The sequence below is a fragment of the Chanodichthys erythropterus genome, chromosome 13 (genome assembly GCF_024489055.1).
Source record: "Chanodichthys erythropterus isolate Z2021 chromosome 13, ASM2448905v1, whole genome shotgun sequence".
NCBI classification, from domain to species: Eukaryota; Metazoa; Chordata; class Actinopteri; order Cypriniformes; family Xenocyprididae; genus Chanodichthys; species Chanodichthys erythropterus.
In genome coordinates this window covers 35,699,787-35,721,296 of record NC_090233.1, presented here as the reverse complement: position 1 = coordinate 35,721,296, position 21,510 = coordinate 35,699,787, and the positions used below count along the sequence as shown (strand labels likewise).

At 38.9% G+C, this 21,510-nt stretch overlaps 1 protein-coding gene across 4 annotated transcripts; it reads left to right on the top strand.

Moving 5' to 3' along the window:
• The first annotated feature begins 69 nt into the window (after nt 1-69).
• Nucleotides 70-21,134, top strand: zc3h12b (zinc finger CCCH-type containing 12B). Of its 4 annotated transcripts, none has more exons than XM_067406542.1 (6): nt 70-468; nt 9,800-10,695; nt 11,649-11,788; nt 12,520-12,754; nt 14,290-14,396; nt 14,688-21,134. In XM_067406542.1, the coding sequence occupies exons 1-6, from the start codon at nt 277-279 to the stop codon at nt 16,166-16,168; spliced, it is 3,051 nt and encodes a 1,016-aa protein (XP_067262643.1). In that variant the 5' UTR covers nt 70-276; the 3' UTR covers nt 16,169-21,134. The 4 variants fall into 4 exon arrangements, with proteins under 4 accessions (XP_067262643.1, XP_067262642.1, XP_067262644.1 ...); XM_067406541.1 differs by having other exon boundaries at nt 14,290-14,411; XM_067406543.1 differs by lacking the exon at nt 70-468 and adding an exon at nt 9,021-9,097 and having other exon boundaries at nt 14,290-14,411.
• The last annotated feature ends 376 nt before the right edge of the window (nt 21,135-21,510 follow it).

The window sequence follows — 21,510 nt, the reverse complement described above, 5'->3', positions numbered from 1 at the left end:
CCGAAGCGCAGGCGGTGGGTGCAGTCGGGGCCGCTGTAGGGAGGGAGGGAAGTGAGGAAGGGAGGGCGAGAGAGGAGAAGGAGGGATGGAGATGGATGATAGATGCTTATGTAGCGCGTCCCGTACGTTTGCCGTTATGCTCGGCCGCAGACAAACTTGCATCCTCCCATGACTTTATTTCTTTCCCCTGCTGCTCCACCCATGAAGCAGGACGCAGGGCGAATGCGTGCCAGTGTTCCGGAGCGCGTCGTGATCGCTTATTTATCCGTCTGATAAATGGTTTTGGAGCTCGCCGCGCCCGCCGGTGCAGGCCCTGCGCTCCAGCGCTGCATCCCGCACATCCAGCGGGTTTTCCGGGTCAGAGTGAGTTGCAGCACCGCCGAGCCCAGCTGCAACAGCCCCAACGCCGGCTCCAGTATCATCGTAAACATCGAGGACGGCAAGGAAGAAGACTGCACTAAAGCTAAAGTGAGTGTGTGTGTGAGAGAGAGCGTGTGTGTCGCAGGAGAGCTGCGCGAGCACGACCGACATCGCCATTCAAGCTCCTTATTTCATAACATTTTCGGGTCTGTTTTTACTTTCATGGGCAAAATATGAAGTTTGCTTGTTGTTTACATGATTAAGTCAAATATACACCATTGTAATTGTTTCAGGTGTTGCGAAATGATCTTTAAATCACGACCAGAACTGATGCTCACGACTCACGTTTTACAGAGGTTTACTGAGTTTACTGACAGAAGGCGCGCAAACATATACACTCGTTGACTTTTTAAAGCTATAGCCTAAAAATGAGGTCCTATCACATATATATATGCTTTTTTAAAAATATAAATATACTTCTATAAGAGTACTTTTTTTATATAAATAAAATTGTATTACTTTATCTTTAAACCTGATACTCACACAAACCTGTTGACATTATTAGAGCTGAAGCAAAACATGATGTAGGCCTATGAGCTGCTCAAATAGTGTGGGCGCTTCGAAAGTCTACAAGTAGATCTTTGATATTTGTCATTATAGGCTATTTTCAAACATTTGGCCCTCATAAGTATAGCCAAAACGTGTATCATGCATCCTTAAAATGGTGTATTTTTCTATTTAGAGGCAGGTATTCTTCAATGATAAACTTTTTCCTACTCTTTGTCCACTGTAAGCATGAGGCATTACACTTGCAGGATGCTGGTCATGAGAAATTAGGTGTCCTTGATTGGGCCAAACAGAGTCAAGGCAGTTGTCCACACACACACACACACACACACACACACACACACACACGTATGTTTGGCATTGTGCATACATGTCAGTGTCACAGCACCGGCCTATTGCTGCTGCATTTGCCTGTGTTTGTGTTTTGCATGCACCTAGAGCATTAAAAAGTAAAGAATGCAGCTTCAGGTAAGAAGAGGCCTTCTGTCTGTGCATCTTTGTATGAGTGCATGCTTTCGTCTCCTGCTGATTATTTTGTCATAACTGCACCATAAGATGCTGCCACCCACTGTCTTTAGACTGAGTGCCTGAGCTCGGAGCTGCACCGTGGGCCTTAAATGAGCTTCATCTAGCCATGAGCTCCAGCATAGAGACTCCACTTGTTGCTATGAGACAAACCAGCATAAACCTGTGCGTGTGCTCGAGTGCATGGTGGCCTTGCTGATTGTACGCCTGTGTTGTGGAGGAGGTGAGGAGAAGAGAAGGGAAAAAGAGAAGGAAAACAAGGCAGAAATGAAAGGGGAAGAGCGAGGGAAGAAAAGGAGAAGGAGGGAGACTTTTAAGAGGAGGATGCATTCTGTTGTTTAGCTTGTTTGTGGTGTGTCTGCTGAGTATTGTGTGATTTTTAGGACATAAGATATGACTTGTGTGTTTACAAAAAGATGAAATTTGGTGGTCCACTCATGTGCGGCTCACTAAAAGCTGCCCTCACGTGATGGGCCACTTGTTTGTCCATGAGATGGTCATTCTGCCTCACTATGCTGCAGTTTCTCTCTGCAGTCAGTGAAGTGTTTGGCGTGACAGAGAACGGAGCCTTCCTATATTTGTTCACTGGCCCTTTAATGTTTTATTTGAAGACTTACCTTTGCAAAAGGCTGATTGTGTCCAATCTCTGCTCTCTGGCTCTTTCTTACTAAGGAACGGGCTCACACCTTTTCACCCAAGGAGGAATATTTCAGCTTTCTCCTCATTTCTTCCTTGTGTTTTCATGTGCAGCATGCACACAGACCTCTCCCACCCACTCAGCAGCAGTTTCCCGATCAGTTCTTAAAGCTGGCTGGGTAATTTAGAGAGAAAGCGTAAATTTACATCAGACACATCCTAATGAACATGACTGTGTGAATGAGCAGCTGACCTTTTTTCCCCTCCCTTTTTATTTAAAACTTGGTGTGAGTCTTTTTTTTTCTTTTCTGGTTTACGTCAGTTATTTCAAATAGTTTTCAGTTATCAGCTTTTCAGTTACTTTGTGTTCATTTGTATGGCACTTTTGGCCACTTATATCTATACTAGAATTATTCACGTTTTCTTTGGGTTGTTTTGCTGATCTCAGAACAGTTTCTCAGTCTGCTGTGGTGGACTGCACACACTGACTACATGATCTATAGAGATACATGATCTGGATAATTCGATGCATACAAAACATAATGTTTTAATACAGATGTTAAAAAACATTCATAATAAAGACATTTTGTATTATTGTTATTATTATTATATTTAGATTGAAATATATTAGTAATATACTATTTTAATATTATATAAATGCCTTTTATATCAATTAATGCATTTTATGATTATTATTATTATTATTATTATTATTATTAATTAATTAATATACTAGTATTATTATCATTATCAGATGTTAAAAATAATTCATTGTTTTTGTATTTATTAATATTGAATAATAATAGTAATAGTAATAACATTAATAATAATAATAGTAATTTATATTTATATATGTATAATTTTTTTGTTATTGTATGAATACCTTTTAACATGATGATGATGATGATTAATAATAATAATATGTTAAATATTATAATATCATATTGACCACAAGCCTGTGGTATCACAGAAAATCTCAGAATATTTACTTTTGTTTCAGAAGATGTATGAAGATGTTATAACACAACAAAATAACAAAAACTTACAGCTATGTAAAGGTAAATTGTGTTCCTGTCCTGTCCAGCAATACTATAATATGCAACTCTCTGTTCAAGCTATAGAGATTATTAAAACCATAATCGTTCGGGTTTACAGCAGGCTATTTGACTGATTTTAGAACAGCTTCTCAGTCTGCTGTGGTGGACCACTGTCGCTGACTGCGTGATGCAGCTGATCTCAGAACTGCAGTTGAAGCTGTGATCCTCAGCTGGGGCCCGTGGCTTGCGAGTGCAGACGATGCGGTTCAGTGCCCAGGGGAACATGCTGCTGGAGTCAGCGTCACGACTCAGAACAGCAGCTATGTCACGCTGGGGAGGAAATTCTTCAGTACGGCACATCTGCAGAGAGAGAGAGACGGGGAAGATTGTATACGCTGTCAGTTTAAAGTGATATTATTCGTTTCGAATGCAAACAAACACTCTCCCTCTCAAAATCTCTCTCTCTCTCTCTCTCTCTCTCTCTCTGTTGAATGTGCGAGGAGAGTTCCAGTTCAGTGTGTAGGTGTTTATTAGTGAAGCATGCATGTGTGCTTCTTTATACGTGCATTTTGGCTTTGCACATGGAGTGTATGGTTTCTTTGAGCGGTGTAAATGTAATATGTGCTCTGCTTGTTTGTGTGTGTGTTCCAGGCTTTCCCAGAGAACACTGCGTTGTGTTAGTCGTGACTGCTAAAAAGCAGTTAGCTGATGACAGGGCTGCGTTGCTTGGCAACCGGTGTCATGAGCGCAGAGGAGACTCTCGTAGCTGGATGGTGCTATCGGTTTTCTCTCTACACACATGCACACGCACACACTCTCAACCTACACATACACATCCCTCTCACCCCACACAAAAACAAACAGAGATGCACACACATGCACACGCAGATTCACATATTCACACTCACTTTACACGCACGCACACGTATTAGATGATGCATATAAACCTTGATAGATCTATATAGAATTATCAATATTTTAAGTGTTTAATATTTACTACTTTCAGCTTTAGTTAAATAAGTTTTGGAAATGGCAGAAAATTATGGCAGATGTGCAGGAATCTGCTGAAGGAAATGGAATGGGCTCAGATTCAAAGGCTAAGAAAATGTTTTCTGAAACTGAACAAAAAATCATTACCACAGTATCATTTCCTCTCTGGGAAGTTCAACCATAGCCACACCCAAAGTAGCTTCTCTTTTTGTCACATTGAAATTGTTTACAATACTGAACTGTTTTTTTTTCTTCCGCCCAGCAGCCTAACATACAAACACACACACATATACGTATGTTTGTTTGTGTGTGTATATATATATAATATATACACACACACACACATACAGTACTGTGCAAAAGTCTTGTGCATGTCCCCCAAAATGGTTTTAAGCCAGTTATTTATATATTTTGCTGTAGTGTCAATAGGAAATATCCGTTCACATTTCCAAACAGTCATTTTGCCATTAATTGTAATAATCCAGTGAGATTTTTGAATACACAAGGAGTCTGACAACAGCTGGTGCTCCACACAGTGATCTGATCTCACCATCATCAAATCCGTCTGTGATTACATGAAGAAACAGATGAAACTGAGACAAACTAAATCCAGAAGAACTTTGGCCGTGTCTCCAAGATGCTTGGAGAAACCGACTTGCAAAGATACAATACTGTGAAGAGTTTTAGGCACTTTTGTAAAAATGCTGTAAAGTGAGGATGCTTTCAAAAATACTGTCATAAATAGATTTTATTTATCAGTTAACTTCTATTAACTAAATCAAACCAATATTTGGTGTGACCACCCTTTGCGTTTAAAACGGCTTTTGTCCAGGTACACTTGGGCATCATTTTTCAGGTAGCTTTGCAGGTCGGTTTCTTCAAGCATCTTGGAGACACGGCCAAAGTTCTTCTGGATTTAGTTTGTCTCAGTTTCATCTGTTTCTTCATGTAATCACAGACAGATTCGATGATGGTGAGATCAGATCTCAGTGTGGAGCACCGGCTGTTATCAGTCTTATTGTGTATTCAAACATTATTACAATTAAAGGAAAAATAAATGTTTGGAAATGTGAATGATATTTCCTACTGACACTACAGCAAAATATATAAATAATTGGCTTAAAACAACTTTTGGGGGGGAAAATACTGATGTGCACAAGACTTTTGCACAGTGCTGTATATGATAAGATATTTCCATGACTCACAGCACATCATTTGGAACAGTTTGTGACATAAGGGCACTTGCGTCATTGCGATTGTCTTCAGTGACTATGCTCACCTCTGTAAATTGGCTGATTTAAAGATAAAATAATGAGTTAGATGTATACAAACAAAAGAAGCTCAGAGACAACTTGCATGTGTTAGATTTTACAAGAAACAAACATTAAAAAGGTTTATGAAAAGCTAATTTGAACCTTTGCAGACCCAACAATTAATTATAGTCATTCAAACTTAATACATAAAAACTTGTAATAAAAAGATGATGTATAAAAATAGATGTTTCAAACATACATATGAAATATTTAACATTTTTGTATACATTACTGTTTTAGTACTGTTTTCAGTACTGTTTTTTTTTTCTTCTTTTTTTTATGCTCACCACAGCTGCATTTATTTGATAAAAAAATACAGGAAAACAGTACTATTTCTATATCATGGGCGTTTCCTCCGAGTACGCAAGGGAGGCAGTCCCTCCTCAAAAAAATAATCCATATTACATATAAAATGACACAAATATTACAAATTATGACATTAAAAAGAGTGCAAGTCACTCGTATTTCTAAAGGAACACCGCCCAACAGCGACACCCGCAGGTAAAGTTACAGCAGGAGTCATGCCTCCCTTACCTCTCATAGAAATCCATAGAAAACCATTAGACCCCCAGCGTGCGGTGGGTTTTGTGGGGAGTAATTGAGAATGAATGGGGAAAGTCACATGAGAGGAGGCAATGTCTCCATCGTGCTATAATTGGATGTAATTGGTTATGATTGGATATGATTGGTTTGTGCAATCAATCCCGCCTCTTGTTGATGTGCGCGTTCCACGCGTCAGTTTGACTAAACAAATGATGGTGTCAACGGGAAGACTAATTGAAAAGTAAGTAAACAGATCACCAGTTAGATATCACCACTTTATGTCACGTCAAAATCAAACTTGAAATGGACTGAAAGCACGATGACTACGGGGTTTTTTTTTTTTTTTTTTAGTGCAATCAGCTTGATGTAAAAATACATCTTCGTGTCTGTGACAGACGCTGTTTACGGAGCATGACTGATGATCCAAAATAGTCTAAGATGACTATTAAAAGAAAAACATCAATACAAAAATAAAATATATTGTTTAAATTATTATTGCCTTTAGTTATTATTTTGGAATGAATGTAGAAATGCTTAAAACACTTACTTGACTTGGTTTTGATCAATAGAACATTTATTACAATACATTGTTAATGTAAAATTACAAAATAGAATTGTCTTTGGTTTATTTTTTTGATGTAATTTAAAGTAATGTTCATTTAACAAGGAAGATGTGTCAATGTTAAGAGTAATGCATGAATTTACATTGATTCATAAATAATGTTAAATAAAAAATGTGCCTCCTCATTTCAGAACACCACTGCACGCCACTGTTCTATATATACAGTTGTGGTCAGAATTATTGGCACCCTTGGTAAATATAATCAAAGATGACTGAAAAAATAAATCTGCATTGTTTATCCTTTAGATCTTTAATTCATAACATTAGCAAAAATCTAACCTTTCATTGAAGGAAAAGAATTGAAAGTGTATTGGCACCCCTAGAATTTTTTATGAGTAAAATATCTATTTTGATTTTTTAGCACACCAGCATGATCATGAACATGAAATTGTCCAGCCGTGACTTCCTGTTCCACAGAAGTATAAATATGAGGAAACACAAAGGCCAAATTCCCTTAATCATTCATCACAATGAGAAAAACCAAAGAATATAGTTCTGATGTGCAGCAAAAGATTGTTGAGCTTCACAAAATAGAAAGTGGCTGTAAGAAAATAGCTGAAGCATTGAAAATCCCCATTTCTACTATCAGGATAATAATTAAGTAGTTCCAATCAACTAAAGATGTTACAAATCTGCCTGGAAGAGGACGTGTGTCTAGACTGGAACTTCAAACGGGACCGGCTTCTATGGTCAGATGAAACTAAAAAATGAGCTTTTTGGCAGGAAACCCACCAGATGGGTTTGGTGCACATTTGGATAAAAAGTACCCCATGTACACGGTTAAATATACTGCTGGAGCTTTAATGTTGTGGGCCTATTTTTCTGCTGGAGGTCCTGGACATCTTGTTCAGATACATTGTATCATGGATTCTATCAAATACCAACAGATAAAAAATCAAAACCTGACCGCTTCTGCTAGAAATCCAATAATGGGCTGTGGTTGGATCTTCCGTCGGGACAATGATCCAAAACAAACATCAAAACCAACACAAAAATGGGTCTCTGAGCACAAAATGAATCTTCTCCCATGGCCGTCCCAGTCCCCTGACCTGAACCCAAAAGAAAATGAGTGGAGTGAACTGAAGAGAAGAAGCACCAGCATGGAGCTGGAATCTGAAGGATCTGGAGAGATTCTGCATGAAGGAATGATCTCTGATCTCTTGTCAGGTGTTTCATCAGGCATTATAGGCGAAGACTCAGAATTGTTATCTTGGCAAAAGGAGGTTGCAAAAAGTATTGAATAAAAGGGTGTTAATAATTGTAGCCAGTGTGTTGTGGAGAAAAACTTTTATGTCATAATGTGATTTCCCCCCCCACTTTCAATTCTTTTCCTTCAATGAAAGGTTAGATTTTGCAAATGTTATGAATTAAAGATCAAAAGGATAAACAATGCAGATTCATTTTTACTGTCATTTTTGATCATATTTATCAAGGGTGCCAATAATTCTGACCACAACTGTATATTTAAAATAACTTTTATACTTTAATTTATTTCATTTAAAATTTTTATTTTTTACAACTAATTATAGTCATTAAAGCTGAATTTTCAGTCTTAACTGTTTTCAGTCTTTCAGTCTGCAGTTTTAAGCCTTTATGTGTATGAGGGCAGGGGATTTCAATGGGGACCGCAAGAGAGTGACAAGGGTCCATGAAAGAGTCTAGTGGAAAAACTGTAAAAAACCAAACCAAAACAAAAAACAACAACAAAGTGTAAATAAATTTGATTAAATTAAAATAAAATGTATTAAAAATATTAGTTATTAATCTATTAAATAGATTAAATTAGATTAAAGAAAAAAAAATATATATATATATATATATAATTAAATAAATACATTAAAGCTACATTAATAAAGTAATAAATCTAACTTATTTTTTTCAGTGTATATTTTGGGTCTATATAATTCAGAAAGAGCTTTATTGCCAAATATGTTTTCACACACAAGGAAAGATAGATCCCTTTTAAGTTGGGGGAGCATGGCATCTAAATTATTGAAAACCCCAGAGCTTCTTGTGTAAGCGGACACTGCACGCGATGCGAATTTCGTTGTATGCGCAGCTCGCACATGCGCTTTGTTTTTTGCACAAATTAGTTTGCATGCGTTCACGCCATGTCGGAATTACCGTAATTTCGTGATATCGGTGTATAAAACGTTTTCTCGTCCTCGTAGAACTCTTGTAAATTTGGTATTTTCTGTGAGCTCCGACTTGTACCACGTGACCGCTTTACCAGCTATGGGTTAATTTTTGGTGTGGACGGTGTTGCCAAACAAACGCTTAATTCCGAGTCCGATGACGTGAACATCTATGAGCAGAACATCACTTGTTGTCATCTCGTAATTACGGTAATTTCGACATGGCGTGAACGCAGCATTTCTCCACAAGGTGGCAATACGGGCCCCGGCCGTTGTTTCACAGTCGGGATTGAAACAGGAGACAGAACAAGAACAACAAACGACTGAAGACGGCAGCAACAATAGACTCCCGCGTTGACGAGTGCGAGTGTAAGATTATACCACACAATTCTAGTTTAAACGAGCACAAAGACTTTTTTTTTATAGCTCATAAGCTTTGGAAAAGAAATCTCGCAGACAGTAGATAAGGATGCCTCTCTATTGCACGTGTCGAGATCTGTGTTCGCGCAGTGTACTTTGAGAAGCTATCCGGCTCATTGTGAAGAAACCGACGTATACTTTGTTCTCATGAGCCTCGAGAAATCTCTAATATACTGATTTGGTGCTCAGAATCTTTTTTTTTTTTTTTTTTGGATGAACAGTAAGTTTGAAGAACAGCTTTTTTTTTTTTTTTTTTTTTTTTAAATAGAAGCTCTTTATATAGCAAATTACTACTTGATGCACCTTGCTGAATACAAATAGCAGTTGTAGTAAGAATTGCTTCTGTAATGTTTTATCTATATAATGCTGTAATTTCAAGTTCTAGTGATTGTTAAATATTGTCTATAGACCTTTTTGCAGTTTTTTAGAAAATCAGGAGCATATTGATAAGTAATCAAAATTAAGATAACTGATGGTAGGCCATCTTTGTGCCTTTCTTAAATTGGTTTGAATGTGTAGCTACAATTTTAAAAATTGGCATGAAGTTCCCCCACATAAAAAGTATTTGAATGTAAATTCTATTAATAATGAATAAAAATGACTTAATACCAAGGCAAATGATCGATCCATAATATTTTCTCTTCCTCTCAGGAGTACATTGTGTCGCTGATCAGTCCTGTGCATAAGCACCGTGAGCGTTTGACTCTTTGGCTGCAGCGGCGACTGCATGCCCTACGTGCAGCTATTGAGTACGAGAGCTGCGCCGTGGTGCAGGTGAGGGACCATGCACTGGAGCTTCAGGGAGGTCATGCACAGGTAACAGCTGCTTGCGCTATGCTGCAGCGGCTGAAGATGGAGCACCGCGGCTGCCGCGACCCTCAGCCCTCGCCAGCTGCTGCTGGCCACGACTCTCCAGAAGAAGAGGAGGAGGAGGATGAAGAAGCTGGGGAAGAGGGGACCAGTTCAGAGAGCGAAGGAGAGACGCGGTCACGGAGCGGGAGTTCTGGAGGAGGTGTTGACACAGCGGGCTCAGGAGAAGGAGCGACGGGAAGGAGGCGGGACCCGCTCGTAGTAACCAAACCTCACCGGCAGCTGTGCCGCTCCTCTTGTTTGGACCGTCCCAGCTTCAGCCAGAGCAGCACCTTACAGGAGTTACGTGCAGATGATACCCGCACCGACCCCTCCCAGAGAGCCCTTGCTCCGCCTGCCTCCACAGCCCAAATGCCCTTACGTCAAACCAGCGATCGAGATTACCAAACCAAAATGGACTTTGCTCTAAAACTGGGCTACTCTGGAGAGCAGGTGGAGTCTGTGCTGAGTAAACTGGGGTCCAGCGCGCTAATCAATGATGTATTGGCCGAGCTAGTGCGGCTAGGGAATAAAGGAGATCCGGAGAGCCAGGCAGCAGCGGGCACTGCAAGTTTAGCACCACGGGCAGTGGGAGCCAAAGAAGCCGTAAGCCCCGAGGCATCACTGGAAGAAGACCCATCAGACACATATGACAACCTCAGACCAATTGTGATTGATGGATCCAATGTTGCCATGAGGTAAATGCTGATGAGGACCAAACTCATGTTTCTGCATGATTAAAAACAGACAATTTATGTAATTGCTACAGGACCTACATACTTTTTCGTAATTTTGAAAGTAAATCGGTCAATTTTAGGGATGTACCGATATTAAAATCTGACCGATAACGAATTATTTGTGGCCGATAACCAATAGATGTTATTTAATGGCTGGTATTAAAATTTCTAAAATTGTAAACAATGAAAAACAATAAGGTGTGTGATATTTGACATTAAAGTTAATCTAAATGTTAAAATAGAAGAAAAAAACATGCACAATTACTAAATCTCTTAATAATGAATAACCAATTTTTTACTGGTATATCATACATCTGTAGTCAATTTTTATTTTATGTCGACTTTAAAAAGATAGTCTACCCAAAAATCATTTACTTGCACTCATGTCTTTCCAAACTTGTATGCATTTTTGTCTTCTGTGGAACATTAAAAAAAGATATTTTGAAGAATGTTTTGGTTATATATGTATATTATATGGATAAATACATTTTATCCATACAAATAAAATTTGTCCATATATATGGACAAAAAAATAGAATGGAAGTCAGTTGGAACCAAAACTAACATTGTTTAAAATATCTTTTGTTTTCCGCAGAAGAAAATTCATACAGGTTTGGTTGAGTAAATTATGACAGAATTTTCATTTTTTGGTTAACTATCCCTTTAAGGCTCTGGACTGATATCATGTAGATGAGATTAGTCATAAACTGGGGAACTGTGAACTAGAGAGTCATCAAATTCTCACTATTGTTGTTTACTCCTGAAATGTATGTTGTGGCAGGAAGTCTTTTAGAGTAATTATCTTAATGTTCCTGTTTTGAAATGCTTTTAGTATTGAGAAATGTTCAATCAATGAGTGAAGTGAGTGTATGTCTGTATGCGTGTAATTTGATGTTGGTAATATTATTTTGTAGCCATGGAAACAAAGAGTTGTTCTCATGCCTGGGCATTCAACTGGCTGTTGATTGGTTCCTGGAGAAGGGCCACAAAGATATCACAGTTTTCGTCCCAGCATGGAGGAAGGAACAGTCAAGACCTGATGCACCAATCAAAGGTACCACAGAAGCGAAAGGAACCTGCAGAAAATAATGTTCCTATGACGAGTTAACACTTCCCAGAAGTACGAGTTTGTGTTAATATACAGTGGGTCTAAGAATGAGATCACCAGTTTAAATGCTTCAATTTCTTATTTAACATATTTAATATAGTTTTTAAAATAAGTATTACAATTTGAGTGAAAAGTTTAATTGATAGTACAATACAATAGTACAATTGAGAGTTCTAGAATGTATTAGTATTGTTGTCTTTCTTTCCCTGCTGCTGTCTCCAGAAGTTTGTAAATCCTGATGATTGTTCTCAAGCGTGATTTGAGAAGGATCCACATAGCATCTTAGTCTTTGAGAAAAATTTCACATAATCAATATCACAGATTTGCATATTTGTTTAGTGACTTAGAAATATTCTTAATTATGTCATAATATATATATATATATATTTTTTTTAAATGTTCTAAAATCCTAAAACATCCTGTTTATTTTCAGGTTTGAATTAGGTTTTAAATTATATTATACTTTTCACCCTTTCTGTATGTTGTTAGATACAGTGAACCATTTCAGATTGTGTTACCATCAAGAGATGTTTTTATTTGCTTGTATGATATCTCTGAGGAGCTACCATGTGCCCAGTGAGATCGTCCATCTGTGCTGTGATGTTTATACAAGTTTGCGTATGTCTGTGCATGAGGTCACAGGAAGTGATGATGTGTGATGTCACCCTCATCCTCAGATCAGGAGATCCTGCGAAAATTAGAAAAGGAAAAGATCCTCGTCTTCACACCTTCTCGCAGAGTCCAAGGCCGGCGAGTGGTTTGCTACGATGACCGTTTTATCGTCAAGCTGGCCTGCGACTCAGACGGGATCATTGTGTCCAACGATAACTACAGAGACCTGCAGAATGAGAAACCAGAGTGGAAGAAATTTATTGAGGAACGACTCCTTATGTACAGCTTCGTCAACGACAAGTATGCTCGCACACAGTTACCGTGGTGACGGGGTTTTCTCTCTCTCACTCATTTGCGTCTTCTGCTTTCCACCCTCGCACCCGTATGGCGTTCCTCTTTCTCTCTCTCTGTTTTTCTTCTTTCACTTTTTATTGCTCTGTCACTTGTTTCAACTCTCAAGTCACTTGTTCTATTTTGTAAATAAGTTTTAATTAATGTCCTCATTTATTTGCTTAAGTTTGATTTTCAGTGATTAGGAATAAGGTCCCATGATAAGGCCTGTTGAGATTACGTAATTGCCTATTCCCAATTATGTGTGATTTAAAGCCACACATTGCTAGCCCAAAAAAAGTCATCATAAGTTTATGTATGATGCCATGAATGTGCATCTCTTTTTCTGATGCAGTAGTGTAGTGTAAACTATCTGCAGTGGTTCACGCCACACTCACGCAAAACTATTAACGATGCTTTGTGAATGCTATTAACATGCATTGTGAACGCAGAGTACTCCAGTTCACTTTATTTTAATATTTGCATAATGCCGTCAATTAGGGTTGGACGATTAATCAAAGTAATCGAAACCGAAATTCAGAACCTCAGATTGTTGGATATTTCATTTTTTAATCCTGTTTATACTTTCCCCTTAAAAACGTAATACCGCGTGTGTAGTCATGTGACTCCGCCCTGTCCAGTCAGCAGCATGGAAGCAACAGGGAGGCAAACTCAAATGCCGAGTCAACACACAGCGAGCCCTGAAGTGAGATCACTTTCACTTGCATCTTCACTAAACTTTGTCAATTGTGTTTGTTTTAAGCCCTGTGATTCAAGCAATTTTAGACTATCGGATGTGTATTATATTGAGCTATTGCTCTGATGGATCGTGGCACATGAACACTCATACAGACAGTAGCTGCACATCATGTGAAGATCACACGCACAGAGGAGCGCAGAAACTCTTGAATGCTGTCCTGTGACTTATCACTAAATAGCTTAGAAACTTAAAAGTTTATAGCATACATTTTTCTACTTTTGAAGTAACTGCTTACAACCCACAGCTTTACAATTAATAGAGAGCCAGTATGACTAATTCACACATGCATTCGCTCTCTCATTAAAGCATTCAAATAAATGTACTGGTACTGTGCTAATTTATCTGGTTCTGATTTACAACAAGCAGAAATCTGTAAGAAATGTTACAAACCATAGATAAAATAACTGCTGAAAGTGAGCCGTTATGTCAGAGCACTCTTTCAGTAGGAAAAATTATCCCACCTTTAATAGTCAATCATATTTACAGTACAAACCTTAAAATAATTGTTCATTAATTGTAATCAAGGTTATGTATCAATCAATCAATGTATATAGGTTATATCGTCCAGCCCTAGCGTCAAGTAATGAACAGTTTAGGACAGAAAAATATGACCATACTTTGTATAATATTTATAAAGTCTCATATTTATAAAATTAGAAATATTGTTTCATAAAATAATTTTTAGATTTAAACCATTATTCATATCAAAGTTGTGCTTATTTTTGTTTGTTGGCTTGTTTTGTAGGTTTATGCCTCCTGATGATCCTTTAGGCAGGCATGGACCCAGTCTGGAAAATTTTCTCCGCAAACGACCAGTGGTTCCAGAGCACAAGAAGCAGCCGTGTCCTTATGGTCAGTACAGCAAAAGTATGGAGAAATTAATTTGTCTTTATTTCAAAACATCACAGCATATAAAAAAAAAAAAATATATATATATATATATATATATATATATATATATATATATATTTATATATATTAGATAATTTTTATTATGCAGGTAATTGTCATGCTATAGAATTTCCAGATGGAATTTAAAATAAAAAAATCAGTATACTGTGATAAAAAAAAACATCTAATATTTAAAAAAAAACACAGAAGTAACAAGTTTGGCTCAACCGCCACTATTGATTTTTATCACAGGTAAGAAGTGCACATACGGCCATAAGTGCAAGTACTACCACCCAGAAAGAGCCAACCAACCACAACGGGCTGTCGCAGATGAGCTCAGAGCCTTCGCCAAACTCTCCGCTGTAAAAACAATGAGCGAGGGGGCACTTGCAAAATGTGGGACCTCTGGTTCTGCTGCCAAGGGAGACGGTAGCTCAGAGGCAAAGAGAGTGGCACCCAAGCGCCAGTCTGACCCCAGTATCCGGTCGGTGGCCTGTGAGCAGGAAGAGCGACTCTGTCCATCGCGGAAGGCCGAGGCCAGTTCAGTACCATCATTAGTGTCAGCGCTTAGCGTTCCAACTATGCCACTGACAAAAAGTCACGCAGCTGGCGCTCTGAACACACGCTCTGCGAGCAGCCCTGTTCCAGGGTCTCTGCACTTTACCCACAGCTCGCTCGAGCATGCGGGCAGTGTCCAATATCCCCCCATCCTAGTCACCAATAGCCAGGGCGCATCTGTGGCTTACGGTGAGCCGTTTCCCAAGTACGACTCTGTGGTAAGCGACCACGGCTACTATTCCATGCTCAGTGACTTTTCCACCATGAGCCTCCAGGACAGTTTCTGCAGTCTTGAGCAGCCAGAACCTGTAGGGGTGGGTGGAGGATATCCTGGCAGAGCTCCTAGTATGTGCCCAGAACCCGGCCGAAGCCATTCGTCGGACTCCTTCTCGTCCTACAGTGGAGAGATGTACCTCAACTCATTGGAGGGCAGCCTGGACGACAGCATGAAAGGGCCATCTGCGCAGGCTCCGACGCAAACTTTGGCACAAACACGCCTTCAAGCCTTTGCTCACGGTTTCCACCATGAGGCCTTGACACGTGTGCAGAGCTACGGAACGGATGAACCCAAACCAGGACCTCGGAAGCAATCCTCCGCCCACCTTGCACCTCACTCCCAACACCCGGTTGTTGGCGCTCGATCCAGCTGCCCAGGAGACTACCCTCCTCTCTCCCAGAATGTGTTGCCTTCTGCCAGTCCCTCACAGCAGGGTCGGTCCTTAGGCATGACCCGCATGGACAGCATCTCTGACTCACGGCTATACGAGAGCAACCCACTGCGCCAACGCCGACCCCCTCTTTGTCGAGAGCAGCATGCCAGCTGGGACCCTTTGCCGTGCGGTAATGAACCTTATAGTTACGGAGGCTATGGTTTAGGGGGAGGACTCATGCCTTGTTGTGAGAGGGTGATGGTCCGCAGCATGCCCGAGAAGATGGAGCAGATCTGGAGGTCCCCGTGGGATAGTGTGCCGCCTCCACCGCCTGCCTCTCGTGGGCCAGTGGGGGAATCCCAGGAGCGGCACCCTATTCCAGAACACCAGTATCAAACCTACCGAAACCTCTGTAACATCTTCCCGGCATATGTGGTCCATTCAGTCATGGAGAAGAACCCTCACATGACCGATCCCCAGCAGCTGGCTGCCGTCATCGTCACTAAACTGCGCTCTTGCCACTAAGCACATCACAAAAGGCTGCTAACAACACCACCACATGATATGTTGATCTCCTAGGGGATGAGAAGTTGGACAACTCAAATGTTTTGTGTTTTTGTTTAGCTCTGAAGAAACAGCCTTCCCCCATACGTAATTATGATCGGATTGGATCCATTAGGAGGTTGGCTAGCATGATAGCATTGATGCTGCATCGGTTTATGTCATCCGTTAAGCCATAAGGGAGCCCGGATCTTGTACCTGATAAGTTTAGCATAGAAATGTGAGATCCATCAACAAAACAAAAGTCTTCTGTGAAGTCCTGCTGACCATTCAGCTACTGAGATGGGCCAAAATGTTCTAGAGGTTTAGGGTGGCCTGAAAAATTTTTCATAAAGCAGACTCAAAAGTGTATCCACATTGAGAGAGCAACTCTGCCTGCCAGTTTGATGGCAGATCTTGAGAATGTGTTATTTTGTGGGTGATGATAACATTTATCCTTTGAAAAGGAGTTACATGAGAGAAATCTCTTTGGTAAAACTGATCAGAAATGATCCTGCACAATATGAATAGTATTGTGTATGTATATGTGTATTCACTTGCATTCGCGTGTAAATACGATGTGACGCTGTGGTGGTTTTTTTTTTTTTGTTGCGTGCGTGATGACCTGATGTGTGATTTCGGAAAGCGGAATGAACGCTTGCGTACCTCAAAGCATGAACTATGACCTTTGAACTTTTATGGCCTTACATCGGACGGAGTGACCTCACCACACGTTAATGTGAATAGTGCTTAATAGTTGTGGAGGTCACATTTTTTTTCTAAAAGCGAGCACTGGGACAGAGAGGTTTAGATTCTGCCATGCTGCAGTTCAGACGTTTTAATTGGATGGGCTGTAACTGCAAAACTGCCCTGCAACGTCTGTTCGCGCTCATGCACAGATATGTATTTACTAAGCCATTTTAAAAGACTGAGCCAAAAAGATAATCAGTGTACGTTTTTTTTGATCGGAAATTACTAGGTAAATCTAGATGAAGAGAAGTTATCCATATGTATTTCCTTAATGTTGTTCTTGTACTGTAGATTTAAAGAGAGATGTTTGAGCATTTGGTAAGCATGGGCTTCAGTAAATCTCTCCCAGACAGCATGTTAGCATTATGCTTGACAGAGAGTGCCGCTCACGTTTGACTTGGTAGTCAATAACTATGTTAAAGTATTCACAAACTGGGGAGGAGAATGCGTCTGTTCGGCAAAATGCTCTTGTGCAGCATCTATTTCCTGATTGATGCCGAGAGACCACTCCTTTTCATCTGCTCCGCCCTGTAAATGAACATATTTTCAGGAGAGCGTGAATGTTATCAGTCCAGAGATGCTCTGGGTGTTTTCAAAAGACTTAAATTGCTCCATTTTTTTTTTTTTTTTTCATGAGCACAGGTGTTGCCCCGTGGGGCCCCGTTACTGCTCGTGGGAAGGTGTGACACACTGCCTACCTGTCTCTTCCTGTGCGACACACACAAGGAACACCAGGCTGTTGTTGGGTTGTTTCTGACATTTGGCTGACAGTTTGCTTGCTGCCTCTCGACCGCCCCCCGACCCTGCTTTCGACTTGGACTCAAAATCCTTCCTCTCAGCGCTTTAATACGAACACAGACAGTTTACCTTCTTCTTAGTTTAGTTTTTCTTTCTTTCAGAAGGCCATTATTTAATTTTTAAATAAGAGGTTTTTCTAAATTAATATTTTTAAATGTTTATTTTTTTGTTTGCATGTATTTTATTTATTACATGTATTTACATGTTTTTGGCCAGAACATATTTATGCAAATACAGAAATGCAGACACTAATGCTTGGTCAATGCATTGAAAGCATACATGATGACATGAGTTTTCTGACTAATAGCAACTCAAGAATGTTCTTGTTCTCCTAAGTCACTAGTGATCGTCCTGAGCTGTGACATCAAAGGCAGTACACAATAAAATAAGAGCCTCCAGAAAATCTGGCATTGGCAAAACATCTATTTTAAAATTATATTTTATGCTCTCATACTGTGAGTTTACTATTGCCCTCTTTAGTACTCCTTGTGGCAGAGTTGCAGTTGTTTGTGTTATGAATGGACACATTTTGGAATGCAATGACTTGAAATCCTGCTAGAAGTGTTAGAGTGGTCATATCTATAATCTATTAGCTTTTTATTTTTTAATTTTATTTTATTTGTGGGTGAAATGCAGTCATTTCAGTAGTAATCCACTGAATTGGGAATTTCCAGTGAGGATGAAAGATTTGCCCACACCAATCTCGCAGTGGGTTCAAGTTGGTCAACTGACCCTTTTTGCCCACAACATTTTGCCAATGTGACCATGCCTTTAGCATCATTGATGTATTTACATAGAGTATGTTTCAGGCCCAAATTTTTTTTTTTTTTTTTTTTTTTTTTTTCCTTAAGATGTTTTTACAGTTGGGTCTCTCCTCTTCCCCCTCTCCTCTGAACCTAAGAGCAAGAAAATCCTGAAGAATATTGTTTCTAGAGCAAACTAGAAACTTTTTTTTGTAAATGAAGACATTGCTGTCTGCTGCTTAGGCTCCAAGGTTCAGACCCCCATGCAGTTGAGCAGCAAGCTTCCACACATCAAATGTCCAGAAACGACCTTTTGCTTGTTGATACAAATTGTATCTATTTCTTGATTGTAAAAAAAAAATATATTTCTGAGCTGTACAGTATCACTTATGAGTATATATATATATCTATATATATTTAAAAAAAAGAAGCTTAGTTTTGTTTAAAAAAAAGGATAAAGAAATATAATGCCATAATGTCAGTGATACCGTGTGTCACTCGAGTAGCCCATAGAGATGGCTTATTTCCTGCCGGGCAGATCACTACAGACAGGGAACTCTCTCTCTTTCTTTCTCTCTTTTCATTTTTTTTCCCTCCGTCCTCTCCTTCACTTTTCCATGCCTCCAAATTTGCTGTTTGATAATTATTTTGGAAAGTGATAGTTTACCTCAGTGGAGCTGAACTTCATTTCTGTTTGAAGGATTTTTAAGGCGTGGTTTTATATATATCATCATTTAGTCTCTTTCTCTCTCTCTCTCACTCTGTTAAAGGTATAGATTCAGGAGAGAGACATTCTGACACAATCAGTGTGCTCCTAATATATTTTTCCTCTTTGTAAATATTGAAAATTAATGTCAAACCTCTTGTATTTGCACAGTATTAGTGCATTTCATATACATGGACACTGTACCAGCTTATTCGAGCAGGATCTGTCTCTCATACACACTTAGACTCGATAGGTTGCCTTGACAACCACAGTCAGCTGATCACATGCTATCATTAGTACTGAAATAACTAATGTAAAATGTTGACTATTGTGTGTGCACTAGTGTGAATTTATGATAAATTCACCACTGTTTCACCTGTAACATAGTTTACCTTCTATAGTAAAGACATGGAGGTGCCATTCCAGGTTAAAGATGAAACTTTAATTGGATGGAATTTGCACAGTATTATTTTATTTTATTTTTTTAATTTAGCAAATAGATGAGTTTGAGTAACAGAAGTTCTCTCACGAGTGAAATGTGAGCTTTATCTTGAGTCTCGTACTGAAAGATGTCCACACAAACACGTGAACGTGCGCACCTCGTAATCTGCCTTACAGTTGAACTACTTAGGTTTGTGAGAGTCGAGCACATTCTGACTGTACAGCACCGAGCATTGCGATTCTTGCTAGTCTTTTTTTATTCTTGCAAGCAGAAGCACTAATGGGAAAATTAGTTTTTTTGCCTTCAGCTCTTAATCTCAATTGGTGTCTGAATGGACAGCCTGATTTAACTGGACGAACTGCCAGTTTTTTTCTGTTTAAGTTTGATTAGAATGTCCAAGAAGAATTTACAGGATAAACGGACATGCCCAAAGGAGAAAAACGTCAAAAACAAGCAAATGGGCATTTCCAACTATCAGAAGAGGTGGTTTGCAGAGCTGATGAATTCTGTACATTTACATGTATGTTTTCAATATTGAATACACCAGCTGTAACTCGCTCACACAAACACACTCACCAACAGATCGATTCTCAGGAACTAACAGATGTATTATTATTTCTGCTCCTTTATGAAAGACATTATCCTTGATGTTTGCTCTTATAAAATTGCGGCAATTTGTGAAGTAGTGTGGATGATCTTGGAAACGTGTTCTTAAATTCGAGTTTTGCTGTTTATTTAACATTTCCCCCCTCTGTATTGTAGGTTTTTTTGCGCCTTTGCAGGTTGACCGAGTGGTCTTAACACTTTTGAGTCTTGTGCTGTGATGATGACGACATACGATAGTATGTTTACTCTCTACTGAATGAAACGTTGCTTTTAAACTTGTTTTCAATATGACAAAACAAGAACCAAAAAAGAGAATGAAAAAAAAAAAAAGAAAGTGAAATAGGGTGAAAAACTTTATAATGCTTTGGGTCTGTGGACTCAAACAAAATGTAAGTCTCAATGACAAAAGGTGTTTGTTCCTCTCAATAAAGCCAGACTCTATTTGGTTAACTGTTATCATGCCTGTGTTCCTACTGGTTGTGTGGTTGACTGTAGATAGTAAATGAATGAAGCAATACTGAGAAAGAAAGATGGTAATATTGCAAAACACCACAGTAAGACACTATTACTGAGTTAGAACAGAACCACCAAAAAAACAAACAAACAAAAAAAAAAAAAACACTAGATTTAGATTTTCATTGCTTTAGATACAAAATATCAAACCAAGTGGCAAGCAAATTATGCTATTATTTTCCTCAGAAAAACCTTTTCTGAGCCACCTTTTCAGTTATTTTTTCAGTTTGTCTAATGGTCACCATTCATGGATTTCTGAAGTCTGTTCCTCTCAAGTTCACACAGGTGTCCTAGCAAAATAACCACTGTTTAGTTCATTATATTGACAATAAACATGTTCCACAAAGTTTGAAAACCAGAAAGTGTCCCAGTCTTTATTTTCAGTTTACAAGTGTCCTGGTCTGTATTCTCTAACAAACATTGATTCTTTTGTGTTCTTGGTATACATCATCTTTAAAATAAATGCCACTTGTTTTGAAATTTTATTTAATGCAAATACAAACAACAAGTTTAAATCAGTAAGATTTTTTATGTTTTTGAAAGAAGCTTCTTATGCTCATCAAGGCTGCCTTTAATAAAAAAATAGTAAAAGTAGTATTGTGAAATATTACAATTTAAAATAACTTGTATTTTAATACATTTTAAATGTATTTTATTTCTGTGATGGTAAAGCATTACTCCAGTCTTCAGTGTCACATGATCCTTTAGAAATTTTAATATGCTCATTTGGTGCTCAAGAAACATGTCCTATTATCAATGTTGAAAACCG